Source organism: Cydia pomonella, chromosome 8 (assembly GCF_033807575.1).
Source record: "Cydia pomonella isolate Wapato2018A chromosome 8, ilCydPomo1, whole genome shotgun sequence".
NCBI lineage: Eukaryota > Metazoa > Arthropoda > Insecta > Lepidoptera > Tortricidae > Cydia > Cydia pomonella.
The window spans coordinates 14,867,936-14,884,607 of NC_084710.1; the positions used below are offsets into that span (position 1 = coordinate 14,867,936).

Genomic DNA, 16,672 nt, shown 5'->3' on the forward strand with positions numbered 1-16,672 from the left:
AGATAGATTGTATACCCCCAAAAACCCCCATATACCAAATTTCAGCGAAATCGTTAGAGCCGTTTCCGAGATCACAGAAATATATATATATATATATATATATATATATATACAAGAATTGCTCGTTTAAAGGTATAAGATTTATAATAAACAATCAAATTATGTTATTCCTTGCTTGTCTTGTTCTAGATATGTAATACTTTACGAAAACAACTATTTACAGTACATATGGGGCTACTTTATAGCACTAGTGCGAGAAGTAGCATATTATGTTACTGTGTCGAACATTTAAAGGGCCATATGTACTGTAAAACGTTGTACGATACATGTGCGAATAGGTAATTCGCAACTCGTGTCGATTTAAAACACTCCCTTCGGTCGTGTTTTAATTTATCGCCACTCGTTTCGAATTTCCTATTTTTCGCACTTGTATCGTAATGTACTATTTTCGTCCAGAATGAACACTTATCTAATGCTGGAGTCATATACTTAGTTGATTAGTCAGTTAGTGTTTATGTTCTGACATTACGCCAATACCAGTAACCCAACAGTCCGTGAAGTCGTTCTCCTCAAACGTTAACTTGATTTGGTAATAACAATACCTTACCCATGCTCGCAGAAAAGATAACTATGCCGTAGCTCGGTTTTAAAGAGTCACATTCATTGAAATCTAAAGTCGGCATCTCCAACAAAATGATTCCACACCTCATTGAAGTGCCGCACTTCATTGCGTTTACTTACGTCTCCGGCGAGATGCCACACAAGTAATGAAAATTAAAAAAATAATAAAAATTTAAAATGCCTTTATGCTTTATGAAAATGTATTCTAATGTTTGTGGAATATATACACAAACATGATATATAAATTTTTAGAAGTGTTATTATTATATTTAAAGAATATATTATGTTATAAGTGCAATTTGATCAAAATTGCTACAAGTACGAGAGTCAAACACAAAAGGTTTTAAGACAATTTTTATAATTTTTTATATCGGCCGTGTCACAAAAAAAAACAAAAATCATTACACTTTAATGTCAATAAATAAATGTTATCTTTACAGTACGTATTTTGTCAGAAAATGAACAGTTTCGCCTCTGACTAGCTATTATTCTTAAGCTTAGTGACAGACGTTAAACGCCGAAAATGGCGGACACTAGTTGTTCTCGATAGCGTATCTAGTATGTAGTACATTTATGTCAGTGGTCACAATAACCCGCCGCCAAAGTCACTTTCACTTCCATATAATCTAAGTTACGCTCTGATTTTAAGTTACATGAAACTTGGCATAAACATTTACGTAACATATTTATATCTATGTCTGGTGCTAGTTTTCGTTGCCAAAAATGTTATACAAAAAATTAGTGCGAGTAGAATTTTTGTATGTAACACTTGCACAAATTACTGAAGCTGTATAAGTAAGTATTTCGGCCCGATTCGAACTTTAAGATTCGTCAAACATAATGCTAAACATACGATATGGATTCGATATGTCAGTGTCAAAAGTGAGGTTTCGTCAATCAAAACCGCTACTTTTGACACTACCCAATTCATATCGTATTTTTAGGAATCGGGCTGTTTGGTAAACGTCCGAGTGAAAAACAGTTACACGTTTAAAATATTGTAAATTTAAATAGTTGCAACGCATACTTAATATACTAAAATATGATAATAATTTATTTTACCTTATTGAAGTCGGTTTTATTTATTTAGTTATTATTCATATCTTCGAATTTGATGCGTTGCGTTGTTGTATTCGTGGGTAAGAAGACAAGTTTCTCGCTGTACCTTTTCTGTGCACGAACGGTGAGAATTGAATGGTAGTTTAAGTCTAATGTACCTGCGAAGAGTATTATGAGTTTTACTTGCAAGGGTAAGTAAGTACACCCATGGGCGTGAGTTTAGTCTATAATGCTTTGAGTAAGTCAATATTTCAAAGGTTAACTTTTTAAACCTCCTTTTTTGAAATTGATGATTTGCTATTCTTATTTCTGTAACTAAATTTTTTCTATGAATATAGGTAGATACTATAAAAAATAGTATCGCCATAACTTTGCTTGTACCTGTGATTGATTTGAAAATACTGTTTATATATTGAAATAGTTAACTTTATTTAGAAATATGAACGATCACATAAACTGTTTGCACCATTAAAACTATCCAGTTTATGTCATTAAAAATAAACGAGGAGATGCCTTTCTTCTGAATACAATATTTTCCATATTTTTATAATACTAATTTTGTTTAAAATGTTAATTTATATTTATCCTATCCTAATGGACAAGATAATAGTTATTTGTTTTACAAGGGGGCAAGTTTGCAAGCGAAATATTCCAAAATTAAACCACAAGCATAGCGAGTGGTGCGAAATGGTGAATCTTGAGCGTTGCGAGGGTATTAAGGCACGAGGGTTAAACAAATTTTGCCACCGAGTGAAACACAAAATTTTTCACCGCATCAACGCGAGTAAAACACTAACTGTAAAATATCAAACAAAATGAACAAATCCAATCCAATAGAATGTTATTAAATATTTATCATTCAAAATCATTATTTAAAAGCCATTTTTAGCAGCCAACTTATGGAAACAACTCAGAATTTGCATCAGACTACTTTGGCACACATGTGGATAAAAAGCAACTTTCTCATCTGTTTTTGAACAATCAAGAGAGTCTTTACCCGATTGGTGTGGTAAAAACATAATTATTCAATAACTGAACGACTTAGCCACCTTTGATTTTATGACCGGTGAATGGCCATAATGTGTTGAAAGCACTAGATAATCTACAATACCTCAATTCATTCCCAACCATACCAATACCTTTCATTATCATCAAATTTAATGTTGGCATCCATTGCCATTACGCTACAGATATCGAGATGGAAAATGAAAATAGCCAAGAAATAGAAAATGAATAATCATTTTCTTTTTTATTGAAAAATTAACCCATGTTAGAATAGTAACTACAAAAAAAACATAGTATTTAAATAAATAATAACTTCATATTTTAATATTATAAAAATAAACATTAAACAGCCCACCAACACCATCCTGGTTAGGTAGGTACTGTAGCGAGCCGATACGACTCACCTATTGTGCGACATTTTGAGTGTATCGTGACCGCTACCAGGTGATTGTTTTTTGCTTGTTCGCTTTTTGTTTTTGTTCTACTAGCACAATTTTAAATCTTAAATGTTACTAACCATTATGGACCATTGTTATCTATTGAAAGAAAATATATATGTATATATTAAGCTCCTGTGTATAATACAAGATTACAGTATACACGAAAAACAAGTCTAAATTTCCTTATTAACATTAATTCTTGTCTCTCCGAAAACATTTTACAATAAACGTCCTAGCGATAAAATTTCCGAAAAGAGCCATTCCCTATTTATTGGAAAATATTTAGTTCACAAGTGTCACATCTGTGACTGCACAGGATACGTGACGTCCGCGTCCGGCCGTCAGCGGTGTTCTGAGTGGCATCTTATTTCCTCCGCGCTGGAGGCTCGTCACAGTACTGTTCAAGTGTTCAACACTGTTAACTGACAAAATGTAAACCTTATTGTGAGGACATAAGGCCCACCGATGGTCAGTTAAAGTGTTGCTTTTAGTGCTATTCTATTGAGCTACGCCGGAAATCACGACGCGCTACTTTACACTCGTGCTTTTGTTATGTTTCAATAGTTTTTCTTGCATTGATATGTCACGGAGATATTTTTATCTGAATGATCTATAGGGAAGTCAGCGGCTACTTGTTACTTTTGTGTGTGATACTTTTGGGTTCTTCAGTAAATATGTTTTACCTTCTTATTTTTTTCCTAGTTTTTAGCAAAATGCTTACACAGACTACGTGTTCTGGTATATTACTAGCTTTATTAGTAGTTAGATAACATATTTATTATAAGAAAACCTAAAAGTAAAGTTTATAAAGATCCCTAATATATAACGAAACAATTATAATTAAATGTATAAATATCTACTCACGTCGTGTAGACCGCAAAAGCTAGTAGGACATGGTAATGACATGTCACCACCAGTTGCGCATATAAAAGGGCAGAAATTGTAGAAAAATTGCCGCCACGGTAATGTCCGTCCGGCAAACGGCTTTTAGCAAGGCCGCTACTGCAACTCGCAATAGGGTACTTTTCTACTAGTCAAAATAGTTTCTTTTTTAGAGCTGTGAAAAAAAAACTGATATAGTCATATATCAACTCACCTTTTTTATTTCTTTATATCCGATTTATAAAATAGTATTTGTGACTTATAACAAGAACATATTATGTTCTTGTGCTTTATTTCATTAATGGTGTGAAATAATGTATTTTAAATACAGGAAATATTCTTATTGAAGTAAAGACGAATTTTATGTTAAAAGTTGAGAAAATGCTCAGGGTTTATATAGTTTATTGACATATATAAGTTAAGGGCTAGACACACACATTGATCATACTTGGTCATAGCACACTGTTTAAGTTTTCCCCCAGTTTTCTTATCTCTGTACCAAACATTGCATTACTCGGTGTAAAGCATAGATAAATAAGTAAGCATAGACTATATTTTCGTAGTCATATTAAGCGTTCTGGTAAGAAAACTGATGTATGGAGTGAGCATTCTATGCTTACCTACTTGTTTATGGTGTAAAACGAGCGGTTAAACAACAAGTTTGTCCCCTTGTGAAACCAATAACTGTTACTAACCTCAGGAACTTTTATTTACTTCAATGTTATCACATCAGCACTCATGCTATACTTACTCAAACTAAGTAATGAGACACGCTTGCACTAGCGGGTATAAAATATAGTATTATTAGATTATGGTCACATCCTTTGATACGTACTGACGCCCCGCTTGTAACGACCGCAGAAGCTCGCAGGATATCGTAATTGACATGTCACGACCAGTTGCGGACACAAAAGGACAGAGATTGTAGAAAATTCGCCGCTACGATAATGTCAGTCCGGCAAATAGCTTCCAGCGTGACCGCGAGTGCGGTGGACAACTCGCGATGGACGGAGGGATGGATTTTTATCACAAAGGTCATGGAAAGGTCCGATTCATATAAGATGAAACAAGAATTTGACATACTTATATTATTAGTTATACTTTTTGAAGTGAACACTTCTTTAGGCGCGTTGGGTATTTTTTGAGATGGGGATAAAAACATTGAACTCGCGGTACACTGTTACCACTACCGCAACCGACATCTAGTAAAGCTTAAAAAATTTCCTGACAAAATACACACGTTATTGTTCAAGTTTTCACTTATGTCGGCACTCCCGGAATGTCACTGGTTTTTACAAGTGCTTCGTATAAGGAACGTATTGCAGTGAAGTGAAATTAGGTCCAATATCGCATATGGATTGGCGTGGGACGTGGGAATTAAAGTAGGGACATTAGATGCATTCCACAAACTGTCCCGTACAAACGCATTTTATTTCGTGTATTTGAACTTTTTTCATCGTTTAAAGCCGATGGTTATGTGTTAGGGCATATCTTAGACCATTTGTCACAGAAGATAAACTCCTGTACCTGCAAATAGTGTTGTGCCGTCGGTAAATTAATTTACTATTTGGGAATATTCCCAGTAATTTCTATTGTTTCCGGTAATATTCCCAAAATTAATTAATATACAACACAAAATCTGTTTATACACACACACAGAGTCTCTAAAACATTGCCTGCATATAACACCTTAGTTCAAAACCGCATTTTCAGTTTACCAATTTCCGAAGTACGTTCCTCCTTTGGGAAACGTTTTGGAAGTCGCATTCGAGTGACAATTTACAATTCCACACTTAAACGGTGTTGTAACCTTAGATCTAGCACCACTATAGAAGTAAAAAAACTCGTATTTAATTTCTTAAGTACTCTTAGTTATGCCGAGACAGAAGTTATGTTTGATAATCTACGAGTAGCTAATTTATACATAGGTAAGTATGTATAGTCAGACTATAATGTACATACTATACTTTCATTGTATTGCAATATGATTGTTAGTTATAACTAAGTTATTTTGCCAAATGCTGGACTTTATGTTTGTCACTTTTATTCTGTTGGTTAATGTATTCCTGGTACCCCGCGATACAGGCGAAGCCTAGTGCGGAGACCCCTGCTACATTCTGTAATTTGAATTTCTGGAAATAAAGATTTATTACTTAAGGTTTATCATTTATTTATGTATACCTGTGAATGCATTACTGTTCTTACGTAATACTTAGTTAATTCAATTGGAAATATAGAAATGGCTTAATTATGTTTACTTCTTTTTAACTCGTGGCAAGAGCTATGTCTTTTACTCAGATTTGTTAGCGGAAAGTTGCGAAACAGTATACATTTACACATTATTTATTTTATAATATAAACGTAAGCTTATATGTTATGAGTTTATCAGTAACTATATTTGTGACGATGAAGCAAAAGAGCAATGTTTTGGCTCATAAATAACTTTGCAATATATAATGTTATATCTTAAAAGAACTGGGCAACGTTTTCGATTAAAGGACCGAGCCAGCGCGATCTTTTCAAACGTCATTAGTAAGCATCATAATATTTCAACCAATTAACACAAACATTCCACAAGAATCACTCTATTCAAATGTAAATTCGTTCAGTAATTTTTGAGTTTATTGCGAACATACGGGCAGATACGGTGGGAGGTGGGAGGACTATGGATATATACGGAGGATTACTATAACTGAGGCATTGTACCAAGGATGCTGGCGGCATTTCGTCGTTGTATCGCAATACTGATACGTTGTGCGAGGAAGCCGCCAGCTCTTCGGTCACCAGTTATGTCAACCAGACGCATCTATTTCTGCATAAAACTTGCACGCTGAGACCCCATGGATCTGGAGTTTCAACGCTAAATGGTACAAAATTGTACTCTCTACCGAGGCTCTTACTTTTTTTACGTTTCAAAATTTCGACGCTTTCCGCCACTGCGCTCGCTTTTGCCATAGTCCGCTGGCGGTGGTACGGTGCCAATGTGTCTACGCAGGTAGCATCCTATACTTACATTCGTCCCAAGCTCCAAGGAATCAAGGAAACCCCTGATAATGCCAGTCGGCTCAAGAAGAGTAGGCACATTGATGGTGGCAAGAGACCGACGGATTATGTCATTAAATTACGCATGTCTTGAAAAACAACCTTCTGAAATTCAATTGGTTTTGAGTATGCCCAGTCAAGGGGAATACTTCCAAGTAAGATTGGGAAAATACCGAGTAACATTGGAAATATTCCTAGTAGCATCGAGAATTTACTTAAAAAGTAAATCGATGTTGATTTTTTGCACTTTGTATAATGCATTAGTCCACTCGTAATGGTTTAAATAAATAAATAATAAATAAATAAATATTATAGGACATTATTACAGAAATTGATTAAGTCCCACAGTAAGCTCAGTAGGTACCTAGACAACGATATATTTAATGTAGTATAATTATAAATACTTAAATACATAGAAACACCCATGACTCAGAAACAAATATCCGTGTTCATCACACAAATATATGCTCTTACCAGGATTTGAACCCGGGGCCATTGGCTTCATAGGCAGAGTCACTACCCACTAGGCCAGACCGGTCGTCAAAAAGACCGGTTTAATGTTAACAAACATATGTTTACATTTACTAAATTTGAATATTTCCCTAAATTACCGATTCTTGGGAACATTGGTTCCCGAGAACAAATTCACTTTTGTAGGGGATGACGGTAGACCTTTTTACAGTATCAATGTATTCGTTTTACACGTGTAACCCATTAATTTCGTTTCCTGTGATGAAAGCCGCAGTGAATTTATTTACCTACTCTCTTCTATACAAAAGTTCCACGCGCTAATTATATCCCTAGTATCACTATTACGATACAATGAGGAAATGCCGCCAGCATTCTTGGTACAATGCCTCCAGGGCCTATATCAAATTTCAGCTAGTTCTTTGTATATATTAGTATTTCTTTGTATACGAGTATATACATTATGTATTTTGTTATCATATCCCTTAAATAATTGCTACAAGAAACCTAAATGTCTTTCTCTAGGTCTAAAATTTTCAACATATCAAGTTTATTTTACATCAATCTAAAGGTAATATATATACGTACGAACTAAAAAAAACATTACTAATGATTGAGCTTGAATTGAAATATTTTTCAACAACTTCTAAATCCATTCAAAGCGCCCATATAAACCAATAGAGAGACAATAGGTAAGCCTCGATGTTAATTGAATCGGCATCAGATTGCAGGACGCCGTCGGTGCAGTGGTAATTGTGTTACCAACAAACATGTCCGGGCTGAGAGCTCCTAATGGTGCCCATTCAATGTGACGGCTTTTTTACATACCAGCCGCCAAAGAGCAGGGCATACAGATACTCCGTATTTTGTGTTAATGACTAAAATAATGTAGTAATGTGATAGTCAATGAATGCTAACCGGTTATAATTAAAAGTAAAAACTTGAAAAAGCAATATTATTGTTTTATTTTGGATTTCTGTAAAGTAACATCTGATATAATAAATTATTTTAATTTGATGAAAGCAGCTCAATTAGGGTTATTGTTCTACTTACGATTTCAATAACTAACAAGTACCCAATTGTTTAGCTTTCTTAAGCTGTATATAGGTACCTAGTTAAAAAATTACATATTTAAGAATATGTTTTATTTCGATGAATGTCCAACACAAAAAAAAAAGTTAAGTACTATAATTGATTAAAAAAATCTGATGATTTTTATAGAAGACGGATGATTTAATGGTACATTGAACGTTTAGTATCTAGTTGATTTTTAATAAATGCTGAAACTTATCTCTCCTTGGTGCGCAGACAAGGCCCTGTTCCTCAATTATTAATATGAATACTAGGTTAATTGGATACAGATCAGTACCGGAATACTTTCTTAATAATCTTAACCGGAAAGGCTATTCGCCCTTCTCGGCTGAAAGGCTTCATTGAAAAGGAATACGAAAGCACGATCTTTATCTACAATCTCTAGAGGTGCTATGAAAGACATTTGGTTTTTCTCTTATTCACTTGAATAGCGAGAACCAATTATAACTTGTAAGTAATCCTCTTATCTGAAACTCTGCGAGTCGACGCTGCCCGCCACTCTGAATATAATTCACTTTATCCATATTCAATATCAGATCGTGCGACGTCGAGCAAATAGAGCGATTCAAGTGAGAATTATTATTGGATAAAGCTCTTCTCTTTCCTCCTTGTCTATTTTCAATGTTCACTGGATCGTGATAATTTACGTGTTGTATACGACGTGCCTCCCTTATTTTAATCATATTCTGGCGGTTTATTGCCCATTTAAAAATATTTATATATATATATTTAATAGTTGTGTGACGTTTTCTAGTAGAAGGATTCTACTTGATTGTCAATACGGCGCTAGATTCAATTAAATCAATGCTGTATCTTGTGCCTTAAAACATTACACTTAGATAACAATATTAAGAAGGTTTTTAACACAGCAAGTAATACTATTTATTTCAAATATTGTTTTATTGTTACAGTAAGTACCAAAAATACAATAAAACAAGCTCGACTAAAGCAAATAATTGCCTTAGTGGGTAACAACAATGTATTTACTTGGCCCCATGTTGGGCGCCAGTTTTACGTGACGTGAATTTTACGGCTCTCTAACCGTTCTACTAACAGCTGATCTAATTTTAACGGTGTGTTTAATCAAAAGTAAACTAGCATTTATCTTAATTTTATAAGAAATACCTATGTAGCGAATATAATGCGTTGTTGTGTTCGTTACGATTTAAGTAAGTCTGTCAGTGTAAGAGGCCGCGTTGTATGAAAATTAACACTTTTAACTGTATATCTGAATTAAATTTATATTTTAATTTAAATGTATACCTCAATTAAATTTATATTTTAAATACAATCATCATCTCGTTTTGGAAATATTTAAAGTGATCGGTAAGTGTAGGCGCTACGCTATGTGCAAATTATAATTAAAAGTGAACCGAGAAAGTTCTATATGTTGGTCTGCCGCAGCATGTTGAATAATGAATATGCATTTGTCATTTTCTGAAAGGAAAAAAGGATTTGAATAAAATATATCCATGAAATCGATTATTCTTACGACGCTATTGAAGTAACTTATGAACTTACGGTGGAAAATGTTTGTATAGATATTTCTTCAAAGCCAGGGGCTTGAAGCGGGAGCGGGCGCAATGATCGCTGCATGATAAGAACTAAGTATGGACGTATCTCACGACCCGCGTTCCAAAACGAAATATTCCAACAAGCATCACTTACTGATCTCACCTATAAAAACATAATAATATTTCTCATCTCACTGATGACCTAACGTAGATATTAAATTTACTAACACTTTTTCGTCTCCAATTCTTACTTTTAATCCCAGAAAGGTGCACAAATAACACGGGATGTAGACTAACGTGACTGTTGCAATACAAAGCAATACTAGTATAGCATTAAATTCTCCCTCGTCCAATTTCTAAAAAGAAAATTAAATATTAATCAACTGTGCCGTGTTCGGAATATCTTATTCTGATCTTGAAAGTTATTCTTTTTCAGCTAAGAATACCCAATCTTGAAATGCGAGAAATCACTTTTACTTTCATAATTTTACGAAATCTTATTTGACCTATTAAAATTGCTCTTTACCCAATCACAATATTTCAGGCTTAGATACCCCGAAGTAAAACGCTTTTCCTGTATTTTAATTCTATAAATGCAAACTGTCGTGGATAATAAAGATTTTTTAACAAGTTTAAGATTAAATTACCTCGGCGGTACAGTAGGCTGTCAAGCAAACCACGGGGCCACAAAGTTTTTGTTCAAACATTAATAATTTCTTGTAAACTCCAGCGTAGGCCTCCATCAAACTGTGAAATGTATAACATTTAGTTTAGAAGTATTTTTTAGTCTGATGTTCATTAAATCAGGAGACGAGAGTGCGCTTACGTGTACATGGAGTGATGTTGAGAGACTATTTCTCTCATTCTGTATTTAATTAACTCTGCATAGTGCACTTTTTCTTTTTCGTTGGTAGCCGGGTGGATGTCCTGCAAAAGATCTTGGATGGCCCAAATAACTAAATCGGCTTTTGTTGCGATTTGCCTCACCCACACCACTTGAGTTTGTATCATAACTGTAAATAAAAGACAGGTTGGGGAGCGAGAGGATTGTTTTAAACACGTAGGTATTAGCTCTTCGGCGTTAAAAACGTAGTACCTAGGTACTTTATTTGCCTCTACATTTAATCTGCTTTTTCGGTGCTTTTTAATGTTTTTTATATTGCAATAAATGTATTCTATAAGCTCATAGGTGAGCGGGTTTAAACTTATTAACGTAGTGAGATAGTCTAGTAGTTAATTGACTTCCTAATTTTCCATAAGTAATAGGAGTGCTACATAGTGAAAGGCATTGAGCACGAACGTGGGTTCATGAAACCAGCGAAGGAAGTTTCACAATAAGATAACATGTGTATTTTAAAAAAGCGGTGGTGGCCGAGTGGATATGACGTTCGACTTTCAATCCGGAGGTCGCCGGTTCAAATCCTAGCTCGTACCAATGAGCCCGAGTCCTCTCGCGCATGAGAGGAGGCCTGTGCCCAGCAGTGGGACGAATATAGGCTGAATTATGAGTGTTTTAATGCCTAACGATGTACAGTTACTAGACTGCTTTATTTACAAACACATATATAAGGCGCTAACAAATTAGCTACCAATATTTTTACATATGATAGTACTCGCCGCCTCCTTTTACATATTTAAGTATGAAACATTATAGGTTTTATAATGTGTAATGTGTAATAAGTTAAATATTGGAAAACAAATTTGATATGTAAAAACACCCTGTTAATAAGAGAATGAATTACTTATAAATGAGACCTCATTGAACAGATTCTACATAGACCCTAACTTTTAACTGGCCAGTCTGGCCACTTCACGTTGATTAATCAAATAATACGTTGACATGACACAAAGTGTTAAGCATCTTGTCAGTTAAATGTACATGTTAATTATGTTTAGATGGATTCATATTTTTTTGTCGTTCGGTAAATAAAAACAAAACATGATATACAACGTTTTCTTCATTTCTACTAAAAGTTAATTGTTTCAATGTAAAGTACCATGTCTTAAAATATCTATAGGTAATTTGGTAACACCCTACGAGTATATTATAAGCTCTCTAATCTCTCTACAAGTATTATGTGTTCAGAAACTGCATGGTACGACCGCCATTGCGCACCACGTGTTATATGCAATTGACATTTAATTTCGAATAAAACGTCTTCTCAACTGGTATTAGAATTGAGGTCAAATCAAATTCCTTTGTTTTTCAAAGAAGTTTCAAATTTGAATGTTCTTAATAACAAAATGGGGTTTGATGTTATAATAATATAATTTTCACAGATAAGACATTTATTATATCATATCATTTATATTACATGCTGGTCGTAATTTGCGGTTGTTGAACGCATGACAGCGGGTTTATGATGGTGTGATGGGTATAATATGTGCATTTCGTAAAGTGCAACAAGATAGACGCTTTTTAATGAAAGTAGATACTAAAAATGTGCAGCAAAAAAAACAGTGTAGTGAAACGTCGTGTATGAGGTGATAAAATAATAATGATACTTGAACATTTTTCATTCTTATGGTATCAAAATTACAACGGCGTACTAATCTATGAAATTTTATACCGCGCATAAGTAGTACCTACGCTGCTTTCGTATCAAAAATCACTCCCCTCTCGTCTTATTTTGGTTTAAATTAATCAACCATGATAAAATATATCTGACGCGAATAACTTTTGACACTTTTATTATGATTTGTATGAAAACTGTGAACAATAATGCAAGATTTTCTTAAATTGACACGATAAATAAGTATCGTACGACACATTGACATATAAATATGTTATTGACGTTATTGTTTCCATTTCAAAAGTATTAAACAAATCTCAGTATGAACTTTCGTAAGAGTCTAACAACTGTTTACTACATTACACAACTACATATAAATTAACGGTTCAAGCCATACTCACAAACATAGTTGTACGCATAAGTTACAAAGCAAAAATTCGAAAAGTTTAAGGCTATTTCATAAACAGGCGTTTTTCCAAAGTCCAGGTCCCAGAACCAAAAGGGAACTAGTAAAGGTCTCTGACTGCCGTCGCCAGGAGTTCTGGTCATTAAGTAGAAAAGGAGGGACACCAGAGCGAAAGAAGCCATGCCAACTGCAATGCCAAACGTGAATATCACAGAGCACAGGGATACTTTCCATGTTTCCAGTTGATTTTCGAAGAATCTCTCTCTGTAATGTAACAAATAATATATTTCATGGAAATGAAAATACTTTTGCCCTTTGACACGAGTAACCTTGGAGGATTTAACAACTGGAGGTTCCTTGTCTGTAATTTTCTGTACAAATCAGTCTGCCGATTTATGCGGGGGAGGGGCATGCCAAATTTTTTACGTTACGTACGTTACGTACAAATAGCCATGTCAGATAAACGTCTGTCAATACAATACATATGACCATTGCCCGAGGTTTCGACAGAGGGGTAAGCTCTTAAATGCCACTCCAGTTGTAAAATCTTCCACGCGAGTAACAAAGGATTATCACTTTTTCGACAGTAGATATGTACTCAGTACCTATTTTCTGTCGAAAAGTGATTATATCTAGACTGATATATTTTTTGTTTTTATGGAATTAAATTTGCAGACTCAAGTGAAACACTATCTGTGAAAAAAACCAGCTTATTTTCTAATTTGGTGAAATTACCTGTACTTAGCTCCTTCAGCACACACATATCGAAAATCCTCCCGCAGAACCCGCAAGAAACAATGATAGTGTGCCTTGTCAAGTTGGGTGCAGGTGAGAATCAGGCACTTGTATATCAGCACGATGCAGTACACACCGGCCTCGGTTGTGATTGATATATCAAGTAACGAAATACCGTGAACAGTTGCGATACCAGCAAAAAAAACAGCGACTGTTGCGTCGAATACATTTACCGCAAGAGAAACGTAACTGTTGAATAATATATATGATATATTAGGTATATTTCATTTACGTCTGATTTTCAAATATCAGATGTAGTTATCTGTCAGATATATATAGCACGCTCCCTTTCTTTCACATGCATGAAGAAAAAGAGAGTGTCATATTTATCTGACAGATAACTTTATCCGATGATTGAAAAATAAGACCTTAACTAAATAAAAATAGGTTACAATTTAACTTGCCGTTTTCTTTAGAAGTAATAGTACCTACTTATAAAACACAAACAATATAATAATAATAATATTATTTACAATCGTGCACCAAACTAACTGTCTCTGTTTAGCCTAATGGTTGACTGGTAGAGAATGCCTTAAGGCGTTAAGTCCGTCATTTGTACTATTTATTTTAATTTTGTGCAATAAAGTTTAAATAAATAACTAATTAAATAAAAAAATAATTAATAAATAAATAAATAATTAAATTTCTTTAGAAGTAATAGTACCTACTTATAAAACACAAACAATATAATAATAATAATATTATTTACAATCGTGCACCAAACTAACTGTCTCTGTTTAGCCTAATGGTTGACTGGTAGAGAATGCCTTAAGGCGATAAGTCCGTCATTTGTACTCTTTATTTTAAATTTGTGCAATAAAGTTTAAATAAATAAATAATTAAACACAATAGGTAAATTAGTGAAAATTGAGGACAATAGACTCCAGCACAAATAAAAATTACCTATTAACAACTCCTGAACTGGATGCTTGATAGACTTAGGGGCCTTAGGGCCTGTCTCACATTGTCCAAGTAAAGTCCTGAATAAGCTACTTGCCACTTATTTGATGGATAATGTCATCGTTGGCGTTTCACAATCTTTAAATAAGCCTAATGGTAGTGCTAAGTTCCGCAGGAAGTTTTATCTGACAGTTCATTTATTTGTTAATTAGCTATACAATACTTGGACATTGTGAAACAGGTCCTTTTCGCTCCCTCCTCTTTTCCCACCGGTGAAATTTAGATTAAGTATGTTTCAGTCAATAACAAATAAAAGCATAAATTTAATTACATACCTCCACATCGGTAAAGGTTCGTCGATTACCGTAAACGCTTTCAGAATAAAATAAAAGGTAGAATGAAACTTGTACGGGTCAACCTGCCCAGTGGAATAGTCAAAGTCATATTTGTTATATAGTCGTTTGAGTTTTTCTAACATTGTTGCGACTGGTGCACATCAGCAACAAGGAGAAAATGCTTAAAGAATACGAGTAGGTAGCCAATTCTGTATGCGATTTGGACTTGCTATCGTTTTTACCATGAATATAGAGATATTATAAGAGTATTAATTTATTTTATTTCAGTACACAATACATGAATGAAGCCTCTATATAATTAGAGGACTTAGTACGAGTATGATATGACAAACAAAAACCTTGCAGTCATAACAGGATTTGAGGAACGAACGCCCATACGAAATTGGAAATAATAATCAACATAAGTTCTTTTAATAACACAAATATAGTTCTTTCATGTGTATTAATAAAAGGACTATTTATATACATATATAATTCAAAGGTGTATGGTATGAGCGTGTATGTCAATTGTAAAGTCCCTTACCTACAATGGTCCAGCGTGATAGGCTTGCGTGGGGATATAGATCCAACACGTAGAGGCCCCTTGGAGAGCTTTAATGTCATGTAGAACGCCTGCTGGAACCCGTTCACAGGCGCAACAATAGACACCCATGAACCGGTCGCAGCAGGCATTGGGACTATTGTAGTAAAAATGAACAGTATAACGGTCTATGGATTGAAGTTTGGGAGGACAATGAGACTGGGTTATTGCAAAGACGTCCGGACACCTGCCATAACAATGTTTCCACTAGTTATCGAGGCAGGCGGTGACTCGCCGCCCACTAGATGGGCCCCTGAAAATGCCGTCGTGAAGATGCCAGGTTTATTATTATTATTATTTATAAGTACAAAAATGTATATTAAATTAAGATGAGTAAATTAAATTAACGACATTGAATAATTGCATCCTGGATAATTCTCTTAGTCTGATTAAATAATCACTAATTCAATACGCGACATCCACATCGAAATTCAAATATCACCGGCAATCAAAAATATTAAGTATTCTTCATATGCAGTAAAAACTAACAAGACTAACGATATACATCATATACATAGAAAAACCCATATTTGTACCCAAAAAACAAATATTTGTGTTCATGACACAAATAAATGTCTTTACCAGGATTTAAACCGATTTAAACCCAGGACCAATGGTTTCACAGGTAGGGTGACTACCCACTTGGCTCGACCGGTAGTCAAACATTTGAAACCCGAAACCTGAAAATCGTGACAAAATACAAAACAACACGTAATACGGCTGCTATTCGATTAAGTGATTATTTCCAATGAATTTTACTAGCTGTCCTACTCTTTTATTAGGTGTTCACGTTATTTTCTAGTTCATAATTTCGAGGTTCAAATTACATGGGATTTGCGGAGACGCCGCGAGCGGTATCGCGTGCGAAGTACGAGTAGTTATGGAAACGAGCACCTCAATTTATGGTAACATTGAAAATGTACTTAAAGTTTGACGAGGCACCTAAATTTTAGTTTAATACCTGACATTTTCTCTTAGTTCAAGCTCAATTTAATGTTT

The 16,672-nt window shown here is 34.5% G+C and overlaps 1 protein-coding gene across 1 annotated transcript; it reads right to left on the bottom strand.

The window, feature by feature from the left end:
* Window positions 1-222: 222 nt before the first annotated feature.
* Window positions 223-16,179, bottom strand: LOC133520658 (uncharacterized). The gene is made up of 8 exons (XM_061855214.1): window positions 15,073-16,179; window positions 13,778-14,026; window positions 13,038-13,306; window positions 10,950-11,136; window positions 10,771-10,870; window positions 10,375-10,479; window positions 10,131-10,286; window positions 223-10,046 (listed from the first exon to the last, which is right to left on the bottom strand). Exons 1-8 carry the CDS (start codon window positions 15,213-15,215, stop codon window positions 9,993-9,995), a joined length of 1,263 nt encoding a protein of 420 aa, XP_061711198.1. The 5' UTR covers window positions 15,216-16,179; the 3' UTR covers window positions 223-9,992.
* Window positions 16,180-16,672: the final 493 nt, after the last annotated feature.